This window comes from Limanda limanda, chromosome 18 (assembly GCF_963576545.1).
Source record: "Limanda limanda chromosome 18, fLimLim1.1, whole genome shotgun sequence".
Taxonomy (NCBI): Eukaryota; Metazoa; Chordata; class Actinopteri; order Pleuronectiformes; family Pleuronectidae; genus Limanda; species Limanda limanda.
In genome coordinates, this window is record NC_083653.1 from 14,690,756 (window position 1) to 14,715,712 (window position 24,957).

The 24,957-nt window shown below is 41.4% G+C and overlaps 2 protein-coding genes across 3 annotated transcripts; one reads left to right on the forward strand and one right to left on the reverse strand.

The window, feature by feature from the left end:
• Positions 1-1,718: 1,718 nt before the first annotated feature.
• Positions 1,719-14,486, forward strand: znf410 (zinc finger protein 410). 2 transcript variants are annotated; one of them, XM_061091650.1, is made up of 12 exons: positions 1,719-1,794; positions 2,112-2,200; positions 2,286-2,337; positions 2,422-2,551; positions 3,454-3,633; positions 5,025-5,246; positions 9,204-9,363; positions 10,134-10,315; positions 10,901-10,990; positions 11,120-11,239; positions 12,919-13,038; positions 13,495-14,486. In XM_061091650.1, exons 3-12 carry the CDS (start codon positions 2,305-2,307, stop codon positions 13,593-13,595), a joined length of 1,338 nt encoding a protein of 445 aa, XP_060947633.1. In that variant the 5' UTR covers positions 1,719-1,794; positions 2,112-2,200; positions 2,286-2,304; the 3' UTR covers positions 13,596-14,486. The 2 variants fall into 2 exon arrangements, with proteins under 2 accessions (XP_060947633.1, XP_060947634.1); XM_061091651.1 differs by having other exon boundaries at positions 5,034-5,246.
• Positions 13,650-24,108, reverse strand: entpd5b (ectonucleoside triphosphate diphosphohydrolase 5b). Its single transcript, XM_061091653.1, has 14 exons — positions 24,053-24,108; positions 20,776-20,999; positions 19,631-19,710; positions 19,075-19,218; positions 18,569-18,644; positions 18,019-18,054; positions 17,659-17,747; positions 17,484-17,566; positions 16,830-16,891; positions 16,326-16,427; positions 15,924-16,067; positions 15,603-15,659; positions 15,293-15,408; positions 13,650-14,404 (listed from the first exon to the last, which is right to left on the reverse strand). Exons 2-14 carry the CDS (start codon positions 20,990-20,992, stop codon positions 14,321-14,323), a joined length of 1,290 nt encoding a protein of 429 aa, XP_060947636.1. The 5' UTR covers positions 20,993-20,999; positions 24,053-24,108; the 3' UTR covers positions 13,650-14,320.
• Between the last annotated feature and the right edge of the window lie 849 nt (positions 24,109-24,957).

A 24,957-nucleotide genomic window follows, 5' to 3' on the forward strand; every position in this document is an offset into this window, starting at 1 on the left:
TTATTTCTTGGACCAATAACAAAACACACATTTACCTACAATTAATTTTACCTCATGCTGCTTAGCTCCTCGTCAATCAGGTGCATTATTCTTAGGGCTGATATTGTACCTTTGTGAAACGCTTCGCTGTAGAGTCTAAATCTTGGAAACGGTGTGTCGGCCTTCTGCTGAAATTAAATCTTGCCGTTGTGACCCTGGTTCGCTGCCAATGGAAAAAATTATGGTACTAAATCATTCAAAAGGTCGATTGGATTTTGGCTGAAGAAAGCGTAACAATGCTGATCATGCTCATCTTTTTGAAGAACTTCTCTTGTCTGCTGCAGCCATCAGCGTTCATCACAATGTATTTATTTATTAGAAGTAGATGTAATCATTTCTCTGTAATCTGTAAAGTTAGAGTTTGTTTACATGGATGACCCCATTATACACTCTACATGCTGTGTCATAGACTGGTGTCTCTGTTTTGATAATCATGTTATTTTCTGTCTCGATGTCCAGAACGATTATTAGAAGAGGAGTAAAGACTAGTTTTGCTTTTGTAGTTTGACTCTTGTTATCTTGTAACTCTTGATTTTTCTGAGTTTTGTTCATCATTATATAGGCCATTTTGTTTCCTCTGTGCTTTTCAGTCTGCCTTCTTTTCATTTTATAGATGCTAAAAATGTTTGTGAAAATGATTCTGCTTTTTTAAAATGTTTCAGTAGAGCAGCAGCAGCCGCCGTGGAAAATCTTAGCTCAACTTATTTCTATGTTGTTCACCAAAGGAACGGTGTTGGGAAACGGTGATGGATTCTTCTAATGGAATTAAACATTGCAGACTGAATGTGGTGCGGCTGGCTGGGAAACTTTTTTTTGTCTATTCTAAAAGTGTAAATGCGGAACGTTGTTCAAGTCCTCACAGGATTTGGAAAACATCTGTTTCATGTCTCTTTTTACTTCTTTTTTTCATGTCATTTACTTAAAACCTCTGAAGACACAAGACTTGTAATAATGACCCTTCTGCAATAACGGTCAAAGACGAATAAACTCACATTGAGAAAAGATTTGTTGTGATGTGCTCAAGGGCACTTTAATTTTACCGACTCATTGCTTGTGTAATAAATGTCTTTACAAAGAAACTTCTTAATTGTCTGTATTAATGGTTCCATTTCCCGATTGTCCCACTTCAGTTCAGATACTTCTAGTTTACATAATAAAGAAGAGCCGGAATTTTTTTTTGGGACACAGATTAAAAAGAGGAAGACTGACACAATTATTTTTGGGGTTTTCCACACACTTCTCTCATCACAGGTTCTAAATGAGAAAGAACAGCACAAATGGACGACGTGAACACTGAACAATGTTTGGACTTTTCAGACAAGTTATATTTCAGGGTGAATAAAGAATGCATAATTTAATCTGCAAAATTTACAATGCCTCAATTTGCCCTGCAAAGCTGATGAGGGAACAGCAATTAAGTTGTTGAATCCTGAATGATGAATATAAAATTAAGGGGTATTAATAAACGTATTTTGAAATACCATTTTAAATCAATTATTTAATAAGATGTGTATATAATTCATCCAGAAAAACCAAAACCTTCTGAATTGTCGTGTGAATTTCTCTTTATCGTTAAGTGTTTTTTACAGATTTGTCCACTGGGTGGCGCCGATGCTTCGACCTCCTTTTGCCCAAAAAGCGGAAATGTTTTAAAATTGTTCCACCGGTGTCTCCGTAGAACCAAGCTACCACTCTGTTTTGAGACAATTAGCTAGCTTCTCCGACACAGTAGCTCGGCCACGCCTCTTTTATAAGGTAATTATATATGCCTAATGTCACTGGAGGTGTAATAGAGTTATAATAACGTATGGTGCACAGTCGTGGGTCAGGCTTTGCCTCCGGACAGCTAATATCTGCCCTGTTAGCCCCGGTAGCTAGTTGTGGCAACTGCTAACTGTGCTAGCTAAGTTGACAAGAACAGTCTGACGTTTTACCCAGAGACGGACGCGGAGCTGTGGGGCTTTAGCAACAACTAGCTGCACGGTCTGACCAGCTAGTTAGTGGTGGTTAACTCACAGTGACTAGCAGTGGACTTGTTAGTGTGACGTCTCCTCCTGGTGTTTGTGTCCCAGCTCTTGTGATGGTGTTGACTGGGAGATGACCTGCAGCCGGAGCGTCTGAGCCACTGAAGCATCTTCCACCCAGCAGGTCAAATCGTGAGGTAAGCTGCGTTTTGATTCATTTTCAATCTGAGCATATTCGGTGGCATTTAACGTGTGTGGTGGGTTTATCCTCTGGTGTCCCAGGTTGCACACAGGGTGACCAATGCTTTCTGATGAGCTGGACTCCAAACCAGAGGTAAGCTCTTTCTCCAGGAGGACTTTGTGGTGACAGGTAACGTTGAACTAGCAGCTGCTGATCCTCCTGTGTGTCTCCTCCCAGCTGCTGGTGCAGTTTGTCCAGAACGCGTCCATCCCCCTGGTGCAGGACCTGGAGGACACCGAGTCCAAACACTGTCTGCCTCTGCTGACCTCGGCCGAGGGCTCTCTGTGCAGCCCGCTGGAGCTCACAGGTCAGCAGCTGATCACATGCTCCCCAGATCTGTCAAAATCCAACTGGAATACTTAACTTAGTAAATTTTACTCCCTTTACTGTGCAAAATACAATGCACGGTGGGTATTTACTTAACCTGCTGTATTTTTTAGCTTGTTAGTGCTCTCTTTGCTGTCAGAGAACCAGAGTAAACATTTGATGTCTTCAGTGTCAGGACAGCCAAACAAGGGTGTGGATTTGAGTCAGTCATAGTATTTTGAGCGGCACTTTGTAGTCAAAGACTGTCACCTCTGCTGCGTTTCTCTGTAACTGCAGGGGGAAACATGAGCTCAATAAAGCAAATACAAAAAACAGAAATGTATTCATATAAAACAAAGATAAAGAAGCAAAAGGCTGATCCCTCAGTCAGCGGAATTGAAATGTCAATACCGAGCAAAGGCTGCGCATCATGTACTGTAGGGAAAAAGTATTTTCAAGCTCTAAACAATGTTACACAGAATGTTCAAAAATATAGGCATAATACAAAAGTAGTACATTTTTAAAGAAAGATCACAATCAAGAGCCAGTTTTTTTTAGTTTCTGTTTACTTAAAGGTAAAAGGCCAAATAGTAATGGAAGTTATAAATCTAGGGACACAGTTACTGGCCCTGGTTTTAAGGAGGTGCACCTGCTCATTTTTCACAATCCAGTTCTGTGAATCTCCACCATTGCATTTTTTTTAAATCCTACATTATTAAAGAAAGCTTTCATTAGCTTCATCTCACTCTGCTTTGCCTAAGATGCTTCAGCATCCGTTACCTTTCAATTTGACCCTGTGGTTTGATAGATTATTTTTTTTCTTCTTTTCTATGTTGCAGCCTGTTTTGTTCTTTGTTCTCAAGTCTTCTCTGTTCAAATACTAACATGAGCTGCTTTCCTGAGGTTTGATCCATGAGCCTGAGAGTTCTCCCTCCCTGTCCGAGTACGGAGGTGTGTCAGAGCGAAGCTCCCTAGTGATCCAGACACACCCTCACCCACGGGTCTCACCCAGCCCCCCGCCCATCCTCCATGACTTGCAACAGTCAGAAAGCACTTCCTACGTCCTGCTCAACCTTGCAAAAGGTAATAAATATAATGCATATACCCATGTACAGGCCACAGTCTCACAGTGTAGCCTAGGAATCAACAAAGTGCAGAATTTGCTCAATAATTATAACATTTTTTTGCTTAGATTTTCACCGCAGCACTTAACAAAGTGGAACGATCTTGCTGTATGATCAATTGTATTAAAATCGTCATCATAGATTTAAGGACAGAGGATGTTCCCCTTTGTTCAAACGGAGATTTATGCACATTGGCCACTCAAACTAAATTTGGTTTGAATTAACACATTTACGCAATCTCACTTGTAATTGACAGCGACATTCTGCTGCATATTAATTGTGGCCCTCACCTTCATCAAAACAAGTGCTCCTACTCTATCCCAAATAATCTTAAGCATCCCATAATGCTGTATTATCTTGGATTTATCCCTCAATAAGCAACTAAGCAGTGTTTCCCCATGTGATGCGTCTAGCAGACACCTGGCAGAAATACAGCAAGTGAGAGGCGGCTGCAAATGAGTGAGAGAAAAGCTGAGAAAAGTTTGTGTTAAGGACAAATAAATTAAAAAAACAGGTCAAAATGAATGAATAAGAAAACCCTGCTGATAACAGGAAAGAATCATGATCTCTTGTGCTTATCTGCGTTATGAAAAGATAAAGAAAGGAACCTTTCCTCTTGTCGGACTAATTATAGTGGAATTGAGGTAATGGGCAGTTTTTCTTTTATCACATTTTCTAGGTCATATGCACAACAAAAATAGCTGCAGTCTAAAGAGAAACCTGACATTATCCCAATTTGATGAGTCGGTTTGTGATGAATAATACAAGTAAAATAGAGAATATTTTACTATAAAACAAATCCGATCTTGTGCCTGTACTTTGTGTCTGGCTTTGCTCCTGATTCTATACAGAGCACTAAAAAGAAATGCAGTGACACATTTTCATGAAAAAAGCCCGGTGAATTATTTTGGCTGGAAGAAATGATCCTTGGCAGACACATTGTCTTGGTTTATGAGGCCTTGGCACGAGAGAGAACAAAATAATTTTGGTCTATTCTGTCTTGACATAGACCTGATGTGTTCTGTCTGTGACTCAGTGCAAGATATGAAGGATAGAAAAGACTTTTAGCCGACAGAATCATTTTCTATTTTTACATTGAATCCAAATTCTGAATATAGGGGTCTTGTTTGTGTGGATATTTGTGGGTCTGCTGGCCACCATCCTACCAGCCTTCCAGAATAAGATCCATAACATTGAATCAAGAATAGCTGAGCATCAACATAGGACAGTAATGAATTCAGAAATGTGACCTCGAGCGGCTCACGTCATCAGTGATATTGCAGAATATTGCATTGGCCTTGAACGTCTTGTTTCACGGGGTTCCTCCCTCTGCCTTGTCTTCCCTCTGAGGCATCACAGCCTCCTCCGAATCCCTGATCTTCGCCGCAGATGGCACCGGGGACGATGATGACGAAGGGGTCTCATCAGGGGACTACGGGATAGATGGCAGCGCTCCATGGTATCTGAGGGTACAAGAGCTGGCACACGACAGCCTGATTGCCGCCACGCGGGCGCAGCTTGCGAGAGATGCCAAGGCCAGCCACGACGCCAGAGCTGCAGGTGTCAGCAACGGTAAAGTCACTTTGTCTTATCAACACAGGCAGAAAAGTTCACATGAGTCTATCACACTGTAAATGAAACCAAATGGGTTCTAAATAAGATGATATAACGATACGTTGATGGATGTGTGCAGTGATCGTGGCTTCAGATGAAAATGAAAGGGGGAGAAAAACAATGAGAATGAATCCTGTGTATGTGAGGCAGTGCATTTTCTGTGCTAAGAGAACTTCCCATGGCAGGGATGAGAGATAGAGAAGAGAAATAAGGTCAGCGACGAGATGAAAAAGTAGTGTAATCAGAACTGACTGGAACTGTGTTCAACGCTTCTCATCTTAAGTCTCTGAATCCAAATGAATTTGTGGCTTTGTCAAGATAGATTTACGAGTCTGGCTGCAAAATATTCAAAGGAGTTGTAAATGCCACATCATCTTGAATCATCGATCACGTCTCAATCCATATTGGTGCGCCGCGTCTCTGATGATATAATGCACCTTTAGTGATGTGGCTAATGCAGACCTGAGGCTACGTGGCTGCAGTTGTCAGGAAGACAGACTCAGGTTAGATGAGAGCAGAGAGGAGCAGCAGCAGCTTAGCGGGGACCAATGACAAGGTCAGAAGGACGTTCAGGTATGAAGTGTTCTGAATAGGTTGACATTTTGAAAACATGCTAATTCACTTTGTTGCCAAGAGTGAAATGAGAACACCCATATCACTCCTGCTAAATATGAAGCTATAGCTTGCAGCCATTCAGCTTAACACAAAGGCAGCTAACATCATCCTTGACACTGACTAATTTACAGAAAATTAGCTGTTAAATATATTCATGAAGGATATTGGATAAAATCTTTGATACATGATTTATCGCAAATTCTTGTGTGGGCCTATAGTTCTCGCATCTAAGCTAAAAATTTGATCGACTGGTGTTTGTAGGTCACTCGAAGCTGCTGTTTCACAGAATCTCATGTTCTCCTCAGAACGTCCCATTAGCCAAAGTTGTGAAGTCGCTGCTTGTGCGTTCAAGGGCTTTGAAGACACAATGTGGAAAAATCATTAGAGCTGAAAATGAGATGTGTTGTATTTTTTTTGTGAGAGCAGTAAACAACACCATGACACCCTCTTTCAAATATTTGCATTTTAACGAAGAGCAAAGAAAAAGGATCAGGTCTGAAAAAACGGTTAAGTTATTGAAAACGTACGCATGTAAATCATAAAAATGTCTGCATTGTCTAAAAATGGTGTTAGCTGCTTTAGAGAGTTGGACATGTAGTTTGCAAGTGACAAAATAAGAAGCTTCTATTTATAGCTAATTGTTAAATTATTAAGTTAATTGGTTTATAAGTGAATATATCAGTAACTCAGAAACTCGTGAACCAAAAGTTGTTCCGACTTGAGATGCCAGTCGCTTTAATTTTCCCAGCTAAGAACAAATCTTTCATTCTATTCTTTTATAAATGCGACACGACACAAATGCACAATCTAAAACCAATTTCAGGGAATCAAAACCACATGTATCAAAATGTGTCTTTGTGCAATCACTGTGTTCTCATGTTTTTGTTTAAAAAACAACTAGAACTACAAATGTCTGCAGTGTTTGAAATTTCTATTCAGGTCACAGAATCTGATGGATGACAGAATACTGTGAAACATCGGCTTCTGGCTGTAGTGTCACACTTAACAGACAAAAAGATGTTGATCTCCACCTTTAGAGTTATGCAGATGATACATGAGCTTCTGCTGTGCAACCTGCATGGGATGTTAAACACAGTACAAAGTCACGTTTATGATTCCTTCCAAATTCTGCCTTGTTTGTGTAGGATGTTCAATGTCTCTTATTAAAACAAAGTTTCAATCGGCTGTTGATGGCTCCCCACACCTTCACTTTTCCCCACTGTGAGGCCTCTGATCTGATATCAGACTGAGATGTCTCTGCTGCAGCTCACAGTCACGTACAGATCTGTTGACCCACACCAGGAGTCGGCACCACTTCACAGCCCATTTTAACCTCCCTCCACAGGAAGCCTGATACATACAGAATTCAGCCGTGACTTTCAAAGCTCTCTGACTCTTGGCTACATCTCTGATCTTTGAGCCCCTTCTGAGTCGAATTGCAGCTGGAGGTCCTGGTTAAAAAAGTGAGATGTTAGCGAAATCTCTCCACCTTATTTGGCCCCAGTTTATTTACTTTGATCTCGACCTGGTTTCTGCTTTCCAAGCTCGGTTTTCCAACATAATTTTAGTTGTCAATGCACTGTATTATAATATTATAATATTTTTTTTATCTGTATTTAAAAATTTGCTTTTTGAATCGAGATAGAAACTTTAATGAGAATAGCAAATCTTGCCCGTTCAGGACAATGAAGGACATGATCGAACTGATGTCAGGAACAGTGTGGAGACAACATATAACAGTTATGGTGCATATTTAGAGCTCAGAGGTACAAAAAACATTGGCATGTTCTACAGACAGGTGGAACAAAGTGATCTGTTTCAAATTATATTTGTCATATGTAAGTTAACAGAGGGTAAAATACAGTGCAAATATACTATAATACCAACTCCATTAGAGGATGCAAGTGTGAAACCAAAGAGACAAGTGTAAACTGTATGAGAATATGTGTATATATAGTTTTGCACATTTTCTAGAGGTGGATACGAGACACAGTGCAAACAGGCAAGTGAAGAAGCCTGATGTGTTCCGATGAGTCAGCCTTCAACACATTTTTGACAAGTGAGCATGAGCGGTGTTCACCAAGCGAACGGTACACCGGCCTGAATACTAGGGATCTGTACTTCCCAGTGGGAGGTTTTGCTGGTATGGTTTGTGTCCACTAGTAGTGTCCACTTGTGACAAGTCACTGCAAATCGATAGAAACCTGTTTTGATTGATCACATTTATCCTTTACATGATTTTTATCCTGAGAGGAGTCTTGTCTCTTCCAGGATTCCACAGGCCGCAAGGGCTCACTGAACAGTTGAGTGTGAACATGGTGTGATTCGCTCTGCCCCATTCAGACCCGTGAAAAAAACTATGCCCTCCAACGAAAATATCAAAAGACCAAACAAGTAAATATCTTTAGTGGAGAAAGGTTTTCATCCCCCTGGAAGAGGTGAGACGTATTGATTCAGTGTCAGGACATGCTGAGGCTCATCTGGCATCTCATTGTGGCCAAACATCTGACTGAGATTAGTTTTACCTTTGATTTGTCCTCCATCTATACATAGTAATGCAATATTCAGAAGTGGGTGCTTCAGAGCAATCTTGTGTAATCAAGGTTGCAATCAAAAGCCAGACAGATTTATTGGCTGCTAATAAAAATATTGGCATTGGCCGCTAAACATCCACATCCGTCTGGCTCTAATTTCAAGGTGAGCTGGACTATAATACAAGACATGTGTTCTCTTTCTACCTCCATTTGATTTCACCATATTTCTCCTTGACCTCATTATACTTCCATTAAAGTGAAGTTGGAGGAGTTAGCAGAGGGAAAAAAGGACACTTTTTTTTTTTCAGAGCCCTGAACGTCTTTGACATGAGCTCTCAGCTTATTCTGAGCTGCTGGACCAGTTAACAGGAGGCTTAAAACGCTTTGTATATCGTTGAATAAAGTGTCTGCAGCAGAGTGAAACTCCTCTCTGAGTCACTGTAATGGCTTCCCTCCCACTAACTTGCATTAGATTAAGCATGTTTCCCTCAGCAGTGGGGTGTCTGTGATAGGAGCATTACCGCTGCCATAATCCCAGCACAATTAGACCTGTTAGAGACATTCAAAGAGAGTCAAAGCGGTAAAAAAAGAAAGTGATTGCATTCAGCTTCAGGGTTGTTTTCTTTTGGCCGCGCTCGTTCGGCAGGTCTCAGTCAGAACCCGGTGATTGGCTTTTGTACAGCCGGGGCTCCAGAGGCCGGCCACCTGGCTCTTCTCGATTGTTTTTCTGCACGGCCCCGCTCACTCTCCTCTCCCGGTTGCCTAGGTGACCACACACATGGTCTAACAGCAGACGGGGACAAGCGGGAGCTCCCGCCTCGGACCGGCCGCCCCCTCTCGAAGCAAATCCTCCGCTGCTCGTTCGAGGGTTGCTGCAGGACGTTCACCTGGCCGGCTCATCTCAAATATCACCTCAAAACACACAGGTAACACAGTCTCTCACAACCACACACAAACACACACACACATACACACACACACACACACACACACACACAGCGGTGGGAGATAATGGAGTCAGGCAGCCATCCAAACCAGATGCTGCAGCCAAAGCACTGATATTCAATTAATTCCCTGTGCAAATGCTGGCTATTGTGGATCCACTTTCCAAATTGAATAATGATAATAATTTCAGCTGGCTGGTTAATAGTTTTCAACTTATCATACAAATGATGACACACTGCTGCCACGTGCAATCCAGTCTGAGCTGCTGACTGCAGTCGTTTTTAACCACACAACGTCCAACATTATGACAAATACATGTACAGCAATGAGAAGACAATGAAGTGAGTCATTTTCATCTAATTAACATCTGTCTGAATGTGGAATGCAAATCTCTTGAACTGTTCATCTTATCGGCTTCACACTTCACAATTGTTTTATATTACAGATCTTTTAGCTGACGCTTTTATCCAAACCCACTTAGAATAACTGTAAATTAGATTAGTAATTTAGTTAATATATATGATCACAGCTCAGGTAGTCTTTCAAACTGGTTGTGTGTGTGTTGGAGGCAGAAACGCAGCTGAGATGTAGAGAGTAGTGTGTTCATGTCCTGCAGGAGCGCTGTTAGCATCAGTGTAGGAAATCTATTTGCAGGTTGCCCTGTCTGACTTTGTGGTGGGCCGCTGCAAATGAAAAAACGTGTGCATAGGAAAACACCGAGTTTGTTTGTTTGGTTTATCCGGGCTCCCAGGAACGACCGCATGTTCAGGTGCAGCGCGGAGGGCTGCGGGAAGAGCTTCTACGTACTGCAGAGGCTGCAGGTTCACATGAGGACGCACAACGGCGAGAAGCCCTTCATCTGCAAGGAGAAGAACTGTGGCAAGAGGTTCACCACGGCTGGAAATTTGAAGAACCACAGACGCATACATACAGGTGTGGGGGGGTGAAGGGGGTGGGACTATGCTCCTGGTATAAAAGCCCGAACACGGTGAAGGCAATAACTCAGGCCATTTGACTCTGCTCATTTAATGCTTTGGTGCAGTCAAGGCTGGAGATATGATGAGTCAGCAGCACTGGCGCCTCCATTTCACTGCTGGAAAGTAACAGTACTCTGTCATATTTTATTTAGGGTGACATTAAGATTTTTGATGGCCCGTTCCACTGTCGTCTTCTTCTGTCTGGGGACCAGTTAGCGAGCAGACCAGCTACACTGACCTGTGTTTATATTTTGCCCATAAGTTCTGGAAGAAAAGCCTTTTATGACATATAATATCCACTATTATTACATGTTTTACTTTCTTGGGCGAAAGAATAGTTCAGCTGTCACTAAACGTTCTATAAACACTAAGAAATGCTGCATTAAACATTTCCTGAGTGTGTCTTTGACCTTTAAACACATTCACATCTAATACGTCTGTGTTATTCTGCCATAAAAAGTTTACTACCTTAGGTATTTGTGTCTTAGAGCTAAACAATATGTCTGTGTGTGTGTGTTGGGGGGTCGGTGGCTGTTTCCAGGAGAGAAGCCTTTTCTTTGTGAAGCAGATGGTTGTGGGCGATCCTTTGCAGAGTATTCCAGTCTACGAAAACACATGCTCGTACATTCAGGTGAGTGAGACCCAGTTCTGAGAACCAGTGTAACAGATGTAGATTAGCGTCATGTGCCTTGTGGAGACGTGTCCGTCAGTCAGTTCAGAAGGGCTCACATTACAGTACATATCTGTGTGTGTGTCCCAGGTGAGAAGCCTCATCACTGTGGGATCTGTGGCAAGACGTTCTCTCAGTCCGGCAGCAGAAACGTCCACATGAGGAAGAGACACGGAGAGGAGGAGCTCAGCAGCGAGAGCAGAGAAACAGGTCAACTTCAACAACTACATGTCTAAACCCAACCCTTAAAATATCTTTAAAGATAAACCTAATTCTAGCCTGAACCCTTAAACCAAATCTTGACCCTTATGCTACATGCATACGACTATGCTTTCATTTGAAAATGCACCAACTCTGCTACATATGCGCCTGGCGTCCACACTTCTCCAGAGTTTTAGAGACGCTTAAACAGAGAAATCTGGAAATGCTGCTAGTTCCGTTTGATTGTAAAAACTCTGGGGCTGCGTTATAGCAGAAACAGAGATGAGTGGAAACAGTGACACTCACAACCGCTTGCTGATTAAGTATTTTTGGTCACGACATAGCCTTCTATGATTTGTCAAGCTCCTATCATATGACCTTCTTCCGTAAGAAGATAAGTGTTTAACGCAAAATGGATAATCGAAAACCTTTGTGTCTTTGCTAACAGCTTGCTGTCCAGTTAGATTCAGAATTTTACAATGATACCTATCACGTGTAGGAGATGAGATATTAACTGAGCAATCTATTTACACTGGCATTCGCATGCCTTGAAAACACAAACGTATTAATAAAACAATCATTAAAGGTTTGTCAGGAAGCCAACATGTCTTCCCTTTACCAAAATAGCCCCACCTAATATGGTGTAATAGTTAAACTGGTCCTCACACAGACGGATATACAAGTAACACACATCTGGGGTGGTGTGTACATGCGATTCCTTGGATTATGTAGTTTTAAGCAGCCCATCCATTTAAAATGTGCATAGAGATGGTGTTGGTCTAAGTTACATTCAGGAAGGTTTTTTAAATTATTAATGACTCTGCACTTAAATGAAAAATGTGAATTAAACATTTTTCTCAGGGCCGTTAGCTGAATTGTCTCAGACTGCTGATGTCTTTGAAAAATATAGAGCCTCCCCCCTGCTGCAGAAACAGTCCTGTAAGGCTTCTTCTGACTGGGTCAAATATGGCTTTAAAGTATATAATTTACCATTTGAAACATTATTAAAACATCTATTAAATCTCTGAGATAAACTGCTAGATGCTCGAGTGAAAATCCACCGCAGATGTAGGAAATTTATCCCCGACTGCACTCACTGCCTGTTCTCAGCTCCAGTTTCAGTGCCGCTTCAGATGAAAACCGCCTCTGAATGAGCTCTTTGCATCCCTTCATTCGTCTAATTGTACAAAGTCAGCTTAAATAACTTTTCCATATGGCGTGAAATACCGAGTGAAACAACAAGAGCAGACGGTGCTTTTGCCTTCTTGTCACATTTCTGCAGCAGTGGGGGAAGCACCGCTGCTGAAAGAGGAAACGCTGCCAAAGCTCTAATTATAAACAGCAGATTTATTCGGGTCAGCTTCCCCAAGGACGCTGGTGTTTTGTAAAAGAAGAGCAAAGGAAGATATAGCTTCACAACAGAGTGGTAGTTTCTGAGTTATTTATACATAACAGAGACACAGTTTTATTTTTAAGTAGACGGTTGGAATAACTAAAGCCCTTTAACTTGGGAATCCGCGCGCAGGTCAAAAGGTAACATGGAAAGTTGGTAATAATGAGCAGATTTCAGGTTTGACTCCTGGGACTCTGGTGTCGGCTCCGGTAATCAAGCACATCGTGTGTCACTCTCTGCTTCATTCTTCTATCGTGTTGAGGTGTGTGAAGTTTTGTTTGTTTGCCGGTGACAGGAGAGGCGCTGACACAAAGCAGCCTGCTGGAGGCGGACGGCGAGGATACAGACAGTATGGTCACCATGACAACTGCCGTGGAACCCATGAATCTTCATCATGCTATGCTGAGATCCCCAGGTAGGCGTGTGCACGTATGACAGAGGTAATGTGTCCAAAGTGTACAAAAAATAAGAGAACACAATCCAACATCATTTACAGTCGTCACTACTTTACAAAGCTCCCAGTGTTAATGTCAGAGGTGAGTCAACTCGTGGTGTTGCTCTCGTCCTGTGAAGAGTTTTAATCACCGTTGGTGACGCTCACTTCAGTCTTCAGCATTTGTTTTTCTTCACTTTTAGACCTTTTCGTTCCCAGCGTTAGAACAATGACTTTTTCTTGTATTAATGTCTGAAATTATGTGATTTAAACTCTATAAAATAGTTGAAGCCTGTATTTGTGGTGATTCAGTATTAAAACCTGCTTGTCTATTGTTTTAAACTCTTCCTTAGAAGCAGAGAAAGACAAACACTTTATGAGCAGCGAAACATTTTACAAATCTGAAGTTGATGAATTAACTCCATGTCCCTCCCTCAGGCTCTGCAGACTCGGTGGTAGTTCTTTCTCAGCCCCACGAGCTGGTGACCATGACGACGGAAGGCCATGCATATGGAGAAGACGTGGTGACGCTGCTGTAGTTCTGCTGTGACAAATGTCACACACGCAGTGGACTTAACATCAATGTGTAAATAGATGAATCACTGACTTTAACCCATGTAGATACTTGTAATTAGCAACCAACGATGGTTTTATTTTGAAAAGCGTGAAAAGGGCAGAGTTTGTACAAAACAACCTTTTTCCTCATGTTTTTGAAAACAAGTGCTCCCAAAGAAACACTGAGACGGGTTTTAAAAGTTTATGATGATACAATGACCGTGAATTGTGCTGTGCAGATTGCGTAATACGATAAACAGAAGGCAGAGGTTGGAATGCAGCGATGCTCTCAACTGCACAGTGAGTGCCACTTATTGAAATGTACCAGACACATAACCCATTATCCCTATTAGTAAAAAATAAAACCCTTGGCATTAAAACTGCTAAAGCACAGTATTTCATATCGCTGCATGTAAACACTGGTCTCACACAACACAAGCAGCCAAGTCGCCCTGATAACTCAAACAAACTGTGTCGTCCAAAGCTCCACTAACAGATTGTGTTATTGAAGCCGTCTTTCACTCAAACGTCTCCTGACTTTCATTACAGCTCAATATATATATATTAATACTAGAGAATAAATGCTTTTAAAAAGAAATGAGGCTCATATGAAACACACAGCAAACATCTGGGCCTGTTGAATAAGCCAGTCCCCGTTACTTATTGTTGTTGTTGTTGTTATTGGGCCTCCAACTAAGTCAGCAGTCAGTCAGTGGATCTTCAGGTTGTGGAAGTGGTCCAGCATGGCGCCCAGAGCCCAGCTCGCCTCCACGTTGTTCACTTTCTTGGTCAACTGGGAGGAGACAAGAACCCAACACCAAATCACTCAAATGCCTTTTGTATTTATTGAAATAAAAAAGTAACAGTAAAAGTAAGACATTTTTGTATTGAATTTCTTTTTCTCTCCATTCACCGACAAGCACATTTTGAAATATCAAAAACATAGTTACTTGTATTTGCATTTAGTGATTGACTATGTATCCCTGGAAAGAAAATATTCCCACCTTATTCTGAATAAGACATTTTTTATTATGATGCTGAAATTAGTTGCTAATAGAATATTCCATTGATATGGTACTACTTGTTTACACTCGAGCTCCTGGGATATGTCGTCAATCAGTTTCTAACTGCTGCTAAAACGAATCGGGTTAAACATGCATGTAACTTCAGCCACTGGGGGAATCTCCATCAAAACAATAACAACATGCCGTAAAGTAAAGTGGGATCATGGGATTTACAATTGCTGATGAAAACCTACCTGATAGGAGGCTGGTACAAATCATGTTCACGGATGAAATTTGTATTATCACTTTACGCAGCAAATAGCAATGAATAATCGTGATCCATTACAAATGACCGATACAATTAGTCACGGGTAAAACAGAGGATAATGCAATAAAAATTTTGGGATTCGGTAAGTACACAAGTCGTTTTAAATCTTAAATAACGTTTGAATATTCGCGATCATGTAAATGTGCAAACTGTCTCCTAATCTATACCCAGTTAAAATGGTGAAAACATACATAACCAATTCAAAATCTGCCAAGCTTTTAATGTGATTTCATGAAAAAATATCAGATTTAAACCAGAATAGTTTTAAAATATCTTTGAAATTGTTTCTTCTGTTGCATCCTTAGAAGGCCACAAACCCTGTAGACTGTGTTGTGCACTGATGCCTCACCTGCAGCACGGTGCTCTCCTTGAAGCCAAATCCATCCTTGAGCAGACAAGTGATGTAGGTCATGTCCATGCACAGGAAAGGGCTGATGGAAGGGTACGTGGTCATCTTGTTGCACACTGAGCAGAGAAAAAGGGACAAATTCTGTTGTTTTAGTTTGGATAATCGGGCATCGGTATTCTGCTGAGAGCATGACAAAGGTTGGCGATAGCAGCAAGGACACGAGTGCACACGATGGAGATGCTCGCCGTGTCTCCAGAACGGCGAGCTGCACATCTGTCACAGTAGCCGCGCGGCGCCTTGACCACCTCACCCTCTTTAGCTCTCTTCTTGAAGTCTCTGACCTGCAGCATCCCTCCGTGGACCCCATCTGTAACAGAGGGCGCAGGGTGAGCGGGTCGGCTCACATTTGAAATGCTATACCATTCATTTAAAGATCAGATTCCCATGCACATTAACATAACACTGAATACTGTTGACTGGCAGAGAACAGCGATTTGTCTAATAACTACACACTGAAGTGCAGATGACTCACAGTCTCCCCTCTCTCTCTCGCACTGGAGTGGGTATTAACATCTTGCTGGGCCTGTAGAATTATGTAAGGCGTGTGCAGAGAGGGAGTGTGTGTACTAACCGATAAGGCCTGCGTCCACCGCTCTGTCAAAGTAATAGGAGAATGCATAGAAGACGTTGCTGCCTTCCAGCTCGTATGGCTGATGAATGACGCCCTTCACCACCTTAAGCACTTCTTCATAACAGAGCTTGAATCCTGTGTAACCTGGAGAAGAAAGCAGTGTAAATGATGCGTCCTCCTATTTAGGAGCCACATTACGAAACGATGCGGAAAAGTTCATTTTAATGTTTTTTTTTAACATTACTGCTGCAGCCGTAACGTTTTCTCACGTGTATTTTTTGCTCAAACCTGTCACGTTATCAGATTTATGTTGGACGTCCCAAGTGTAAAATGAAAATTTGAGGAAACTGCAGCTTTGGATTTGTTCCTCTCATGACTGATGATACTTGAACCACATCTTACCCTCTGGGTCTCCGCTGACATGATAGGTGATCCCTCCAAAGCTCCATTCATCCCGGAATTTCTTCGGCAGGCAGGAACTTTTAAAAACCCGCCACTCCATCCCTGCGAGAGCACGGACAAGACTTGGTTGACACGGTTCAATCTGCTCACTGGCTCAACGGCCTCAGACCTGGTCACCCACAGCCTGAGACTGACTCAAGAACTCTGAATGTCACTGAGACAATTTCCACTGAAGCGCTTCAAGGATTCATCTCAAGGTCTCACTTCACTGGTTTATCAGAGTGGAAGACTTTACGTCCCACAAACACATCTTTCTCTTGTGCAACCTCTCAGCATTTGGAGAAATAGGCAGGAAGGACGGAAAACAACAAAGAAGAGGGGGGGTGGGGGGGGGACTGACTCATTGTTGTGTCCCAGTTTCTTTCAGACACAAACACACACATCATAAAAAAACACTGACCAACAACCAATGGCAACAAAGCACCGTTTCTCCAAATACAGCACCTTCTGCACCCAGAGCTCCCAGCGTGGCGAGTCGTCCGGCCATCAGCCCGTTTCCTAGGTAACTGGATGAAGTCAAGGGATGGTTGTGTTAGATTGTAGGAAAACCAATACACTAATAAAGTGTGTGCATATCAAATAAATCATTCTGAAAACATTATTCACATCCTAAAGACCATACAGAAAATACAAGTGTTCATGCAACATGGAGGTTATGTTTTCACTTTCTTTAGCACTGTGTTATTTAAACATTTTTACCATTTTCACCAGTTTCCCCTGGAATTAATTACTGGATCTTGATGAAATAAAATCATATTTAACAGACTGATTGGTGCCGCTTGATTGAATTGAAAGTGATTGCTGGGCCTTGGTGGAGCAATGACCTCTATTGAGTGCCATTAAATAATAATAATAATTTGATAATTATATGAGGAATATTTTAAAACGGACCCAGGTGAAGTTACAACAAAATCAGTGACATTTAAAACAACCAGTCAAAGTAGAGGCCAATTGTGTGTGTAAATATATTAATATACTGTATATAAATATATGTAGATGACCATTTAAATATATTAAATAATTGGTTTTCTTCTATCACTTACAATTAATATGTAGACTTAATGTTTTTTATGAAGCATGCATTAATCCAAATGTTACCTGTAAGTGTATAATTCATAGGTTGAGTTGAAGATGTCAAATCTGGCAACGAAGTCAGTGACAGGAACACTTTCCATGGTTTCCTACAGAGGGATATGAAGGACAGAGTGGATAAGTCATTCCTTTTTATTTAATTTGAAGAGAAATATCTTGCAAAAAAAAAAAAACAACAGACCCTCAGCTTCGGCAGGAAGGTGATCTGCGTAGATCCTCCTCCCAAATCCAAAATTCCCACCGTCTTCTTGGTTTGTGCGTTGAGGTGACCTGAAAATATTTCCTATTTTAATCCCACAGCCACAACAGACAAGAATCAGCAGGAATCAGTTGTACCTTAGATTATATCTTAAAAAACCCTCAAGTATAAAGTCCTAACACTGGCCTGATAAAGATCAGAGCAGTCCGCTTTAGGCAAAGAGCTGTGATTTGTCAGTGAACAAGGATCTATTTTAAGACAGCGACGAATGGACAGTAGCTGAGCTCAGAGAACAAAATAATCAAGGGAAATATTCAGTGTTGTGTCACAATCGGTTCTTACCTGTCAGAAAATTCAAAGAAATCCAAGCCAAGATTCCTGCATTTTGCAAAATAAGCAAACAAGCAAACCAAGGAAACAGAAAAAAAAGTTGTTATTTCAGGAGGAGCGCCCAACTTCAATTTAGGAAAGCTGATGACAAATTCTCGCAGAAATGACAATGGTTACAACACAAACAAACACGTGCTGACGTGTGAGTACGAGCTGCAACACTACAAACAAAGTTGAAATGCTGACAAATCAATTACACTGTGGCCCAACAGACAGTAACATTTGCCACCACATAATTACAGCCTTTGCGACGTTGCTGCAACTCCCTTGTGGTCAAAAGGCAATTTTCTAAAGTGTCATCACACAAGACAAGCAGTAATCTAGAGCAATTTAGTCGCATGTCTGCAGTAAACAAAGATTCCTTAAAGAAACGGCCGAGCAGAGGAGAAGTCAGGCAGGAGACTCGGCGATGCCACCTACGATGTAACACGGGAAGCACATGAGCGGCTGAGATAACTGACAAATGTGTTGCTTGCCAAGATGGAGGGTGGGCAGACGGTACCTTCATTTGTGCCATTCATTATGGTGACGCTGTTGTCTGGGACCAGAAAGGGAGATTCATCAAACACATGTTGAACCTGAGGAGGAAGAAGAGACGGGGGGGGAAGAGAGAATAAGAATGCCCTGAATGTTATCTACTGCATTGGCAGCTCATCTGGAGGTGCCCTCCGCTTGAAGGGATTAATTAATTCCCTCATGGGGATTAATAAAATATAATTTATCTTCCCAGGTGCCCCGGGGCCATCCATTACTATCTCATCTCCTCCTCAAGAGCCCTCCTCACTAAGCTCATAGCACCCTGATAACAATACCTCTCCTCTCGTCTCCGTACCACCTCGCGTAGCAGAGAAGTTTTCTCTGTCTTTATCCGCTTTCCCTTATAAGTGTCTGACAATGTAGCTCCTAACAACTCACTCATGATAAAGAACTGTACGCTACTTTGCAAAATTCTGCTATTGTGTGAACAATAAGAGCTCATCTGAAGATCTGGATGGTATCTCGTGTTACCTGCTCCAACAGAGCCTGAGCTTTCGGTGCGGTCAGCAGCCGGAGTCCAGCCGTGGCTCGGAGGACCAGGGGGGTCCTCTTCCACTCCACCCGGGGCACAGTCCTCTTGGCCACCTTCAACAGCATCCGCACTGTGTGTCCCGCCTGGAAAAACCACACACACACACACACACACACACACACACACACACACACACACACACACACACACACACACACACACACACACACACACACACACACACACACACACACACACACACACACACACACACACACACACACACACACACACACACACACACACACAATCCTCACTAGAAGAAAAACAGAACAGTCTTGACAGCAGGGTGACAGGTAAACGTTGAGAAAACACTCGCATGAATCTTCACCTGTCATTTTGTTTTTCTCTCACCTCCTCCCTCCATTCATCACCAGTGTGAGTCCCTGGGGAGGAGGGGGGGGCTATTGGCAGTGTTTCCGAACACAGTGTGGAGCCAGCAGACCTTTTTGTCTCCGGCTCAATATAATTGATTAGGTTTGACAATGAACTCACCGTTTCAGGGGAGTCAGCATATGCCGACAAGCCGGGCTTTATGGAATGGAACATCTCGTTGTCCAAGGTGGGCAGCTCCTCTACGAGACACAAGATCCGCCATCATCAAACATGCAGCGGCAGCAGCACTTATTAAAACGCATTAAGAGGCCTCAATCTGCTTAGCATACATATGCAGAATAGATCCCTTTATTCAAGATGAGGAGGGTTGACTTGAATCTGGCAAAATAGGATTAGTACTTAAGAATTAAGCCCGCTAAAGAACTGAGAGGCCCTGGAGGTGGTGGCAAAACTGAGGCACGGCTTGCTACGCTGCTATTATTTGCATCCTCTAATGCAGGGGTCTTCAACGTTTTTCAGGCCAAGGACCCCCATACTGGTGGAGAGATGGAGCAGGGACCCCCTACTGTATATATTGTATAAAATTGTGTTTTATATTACACTGGGCCTAGTGCCATGTATAAACATAGCTACCCTGTTATTGTGCATTCAATACTTAGCTATTCAAATATTACACAGGTTCATATATTCATGTTTTTAATTTAAACATGTGCAAGGTACAGGGTGGCCATGCCACTGCCATTTATAAACATACATCTTGCATACAACACTGAGCTATTAAAGTAATTCACAGATTCATGTTTTTATTTTAAACATACATGTAGAAGAGACAGTGAATCCTCAAGTCATCTGTGGATGGCACACATACTCCCAAATTAGTGAGATGTCGGACCTTGATGGGTAGCACACAACTTATCTAACCTTGGACGGATGGAGGTTGTCAGGCAGAGGGTCAAATCAGCCTCACAATATGTTGGATGCATGTTAATGTGTATTTAAAGACATTTAAATTTGTGGAAAAAAAATTGGTTCGATAATAAATAAAACATTTTTAAAAATTTAACAAATTGTCTAGAATTAGATTTGTTTTTACATGAAGCTCTATAATTGTAAATAGTCTTCTTTCTTTTTCTCGATTTCTTTTGCTCTCTTACAATGGACAAATAAAATTAAATAAATGATACGACCTCAATGCTACAGTACATCAGTAATTAGATGGGATCCTATATGATGAAATGAGTAAAGCAGCAGAGGGAAGCATGTGACAGTAAACTGACCTGGTGCCCAGCTCTGCTCAGCAGTACCTGAGTCGCTGTGGATGAAGGTGTAAACGTGGATGCGTGTGCCCGTGCTCCCTGCATCAAACATCACGGCATAGAAGATGCGGCTGTGGTTGGCCGGGCGGCTGAGGCTCGGCAGGATGCTGTTGGTGAAATCCAGAAGCGGGCTCCTGACCTGGGCTTGGCTCAGTCCCACAGCGGCGAGCAGCACCAGGAGAAGAAGCGGCACGGCGGGCTTCATCTTCACTCTAGAGAACCAGCAAAAAAAAAAAGGAATAAAGAAACGTCTTCAAGATAAAGCCTGTTTCCAGAATTATTAGAACTACACTGCTCAATAGCACAGCTCTAACTGTTGCTGACTAGTTCTGGCAGATGTTCAATTACCTCACAACAAGTGAGGAGTGAGAAGCAATCAGCTTATTTACAACAGGTCATTTGGCCACACCCCACTAGCTACCTAACCAACCGCAGGGACACATCCCAAAAACATCCCCCTGTCTACCTGCTGAGTCACCTCCTGCCGAGGAGTTAGGAACCACCACAGTTGGGATTTAATTAATGGACTAATTCCTTGATCCCGATGTTGGATCGATACACAGCAACTGGAGCATGTCTAACACTGACACACTCAGACATCCAATGAGGGGAACTGTGAGGTCGTACAAAGCCTCAGTCAAGTTCGGCCCTGTGGGAAACCTCTGTGTCAACCTGAAGGAAATCAGGGGACTGAAAAAAACAAATTCTGCCTTTGAATACTGATTTCAGTTTTGTTTTAACTGGAGCAACTTAGAAAGATATAGAAAAAGTTACAACTAGACGTATGATTTTACAGTCTAAGGATGCCTGGGCTGGCCCCCCCGCTCTTTCCCTTTATTCAGTTATTATTAAACACTGAAACATTTAAATAAATGGCATCTATAACGAAGAGTGGTGATCATTACTGAATTCCTCATTTGGCCACTGTAAATGAGGCGTGCACCTCTGTGACTTTAAAATGAAGCATTTTTATATAGTCTCAATGTTGTTTTTCTACTTTCAGCACAAAACAGTCAATATTGTTGAGTTGTTGAGGATTGTTGTGCTTGTGTTGTAATATATGCATGTGCATTTTATCTGTGCTCGGCTGCAAGCCCAATAAAGTACTGACCTGAACTGAGGCTTATCATCAAAGTACACCAGCCTGAATACATAGATCTGTGTATGTACAACACTGCAAAAGTCTTTAGATATTGAACTTCTGCATGACTATCTACTTTCAATAGATTGCTTGATCCCAACACCTGAAATAAATATATTGGACACATGCAACTGATTCTCATACAAACATTGTGCAATCAGTTGCTGAGTGAAAACTGTTTATTCCACAATGCTGCATGTTAAATAAAAGTTTTTAATATGAGAACCACTGCAATCAGACCTTTCAAGCTGTGTAGTTTCTACCAGATCTTATAAAGAATATAGGACGATATCAGATCGTTTTCTCCACCTGTCTGGACAATGCATGGAAATGTTATTACTACGATAAACGCACTCAGTGTAGCATTAAGGGAAATGCACCAGCCAATGTTGGAATAAAACTCTACTGTGTACACTGCGGTCAAATCAGCCGACACAGAAATTCTACTGCGCGCATATAGTGACATTTATGGTAAACGCATCCAAAACGTTTTTTCAAAAAAAACTGTTGACATGGAGCATATACAAAATGCATAATTGAAAATGAAATATTTGGATTATATTCACAAGAAGTATATAACGTCTAGAATTTTGACTGTGTCAATTTAAAGATTTAACAAAATAAAAGTCACACATTTTTAGCTTCAAGTAGCTAATTTCTGGATATTTCAAAGTACTATTAAAACACTTTGCTCAATAATTCCAGAGAGAGACTGATATGCCTGTGTTCAGGACCTCTCTGACTACCTACATACCGAATATCAAACATATTTACTGTATAGATTTGGAGATAATTCAAAGTAAAGTCCAACATGTGTACAATCAAATCAGTTAATTTCTGAATAATTCAAAGTACTTTAAAAACATTTTGCTCAATAAGTTCAGAGAGAGACTGATATGCCTGTGTTCAGGACCTCTCTGACTACCTACATACTGAATATCAAAAATTTTACTGTATAGATTTGGAGATATTTCAAAGTAAACTCCAACATATTTACTGTTTAGATTAAGATATTTTCAAAGTGAAATCCAACATTTCCACTGTGGAATGGATCATTTCTGGATATTTGAAGTGCTTTTACCCTGAAATGATCACTTCCACAGTGCAAATGTTGTAAATATGTTTGATATTCAATATGTAGGTAGTAAAAGAGGTCCTGAACACAGGCATATTAGTCTCTCTCTGAACTTATTGAGCAAAGTGTTTATATAGTACTTTGAAGTATCCAGAAATTAGCTACTTGAAGCCAAAAATGTGTGACTTATTTTGTAAAATCTCATTATTGATACTGTCAAAATGCTATTCATAAAAATGACACAGGTAAAACGGTCTATACTTCTTGTGGATTTATTCCAAGAAATTATTTTTCAAGTATGCATTTTGTATAGGCTCTATGTCAACAGTTTATTTTGAAAACCGGACGTCTGCCCACATGTGTTCTTCCTCTAACTTCGAGTACTCCGTTGCCGTCCCCTTTCTGGGCGGTTTGGATGAGTTTACCATAAGTGTCAGTATATGAGCGCAGTAGGATTTCTGTGTCGGCTGGCTTGATCGCATTTGCTGTACTGTGATGCGTTTGCAATGTGTTGGTTTTCTCACTATCCTCCGGCTGTGTGTGGATTTATAATAGCTTGTTCTCATATTACAGTGGATTTGTAGGTGGTTCAGTCCAGAGCAGGACTGACACACACACAGTTCTTCAGTAGCTCTACAAAACAAACTCCTGCTCAGGGAGTGTCAGTAAATGAAAGCGAGTTTTGAACTTTTTTAATGAATGAGAATTTGTTCATTAAAAAAGTAGTCCAGGCTATAAACTGAATGTTTTTATATATATTTATCTCGCGTTGTCGTTTCTTTTTATTTATGTCCACCACTTTTTTTTTATTAACAACAACCTCCCACAGACCGGTTAAAGCTACACGTGCTGTGTTTACCGACCAAAAGAGCTGTCAACCATATTTGGTCATTTGACTTTGTGAAGTTGAAGCTAGTTAGCTAACGTTAGCTGCAGTGCTACAGCGAGTTACTACATTTGGAGGTAAAACCCTGAAGTGAGGCTGGCTTCAAAACTACACTGGAAGAAATGAAACACACACACCCACAAACACACACACGGGGGCTCACCATGATGTCCGGGCTAGCACACAGCTGACTCCTCGTGACGCCACGGTGTAACGCTGTTTTTTTAAGGGGGGGGGCTCGGTAGAGGTGACAACAATAAAAGATGCTGACAACATGGCAGATCCACAGATAACAACATGCAGCTGTGTACTCAGTCAGTCGGTGGATGGAGGAAACGCATCCGGTGGTTTAATGCTGCCGCCAGCAGGAGCGTTTAGTTGCCATGTTTACATGTCACAGCACCGGAGGCTTTCAGCGACGTCACGTTCAGAGACTCACACCTAGTCTTCCTCTATCAAGATCGTTAGACAAGTGTATTGTTGCTCCAGCTTACCTGCATGTTATAGTGGTTTAGGGCTTATTTAAGGAACGGCAAAAAAAATCTAGAAATTAGTACATAAAGCATTAAGTATTAAAAAGGCACTTCTGGCAAGAATGAGTGTTAAAATATGGGAAATATATTTAAGTGTGTATTTACAGACGTCAGTATTCATGAAAATTTAAAATCAACAATTACTATATATTATATCACCTCAATATTAAAAGCTATGTACCACTTCAGATTGTCCAAACATTTCCTTGTTTTTTCATTCTCATATTCATACAGTCGACATTGGTCTTCAAATATATAACAGGCTATCTACATTTAATTGTTAAATACAATATATCTATCTAGGTTCTTCTAAACCTAGATAGATATAGACACAGAGATAGGTGTATATATATAGAGGTATGGAGTTATCTTATCCTGTGTTAAAGCTCTGGAGCTACTTCATTATTATTCCTTGTCAATAACGAGTCCTCCTCAAACAGTTCTAAAATATACTGTCTCTTTTTATTGTTTGTTCATCGGAGGATAGAAAACACATTCCACTTAATCCACAGATTGAAGGCCCACTGTGCTGACC

Bases quoted from the DNA above. Each gene is read 5' to 3' on its own strand.
- znf410 (XM_061091650.1), top strand. From the start codon at position 2,305: ATGCTTTCTGATGAGCTGGACTCCAAACCAGAG. The intron at 2,338-2,421 runs GTAAGCTCTTTC...GTCTCCTCCCAG, and splicing joins AGCTGGACTCCAAACCAGAG to CTGCTGGTGCAGTTTGTCCA. The intron at 10,316-10,900 runs GTGTGGGGGGGT...GGCTGTTTCCAG, and splicing joins CCACAGACGCATACATACAG to GAGAGAAGCCTTTTCTTTGT.
- entpd5b (XM_061091653.1), bottom strand. From the start codon at position 20,992: ATGAAGCCCGCCGTGCCGCTTCTTCTCCTGGTGCTGCTCGCCGCTGTG. The intron at 18,055-18,568 runs GTACCGTCTGCC...TGCAAAATGCAG, and splicing joins AATGAATGGCACAAATGAAG to GAATCTTGGCTTGGATTTCT. The intron at 14,405-15,292 runs GTGAGGCATCAG...GTCTCCTCCCAG, and splicing joins AGGAGAGCACCGTGCTGCAG to TTGACCAAGAAAGTGAACAA.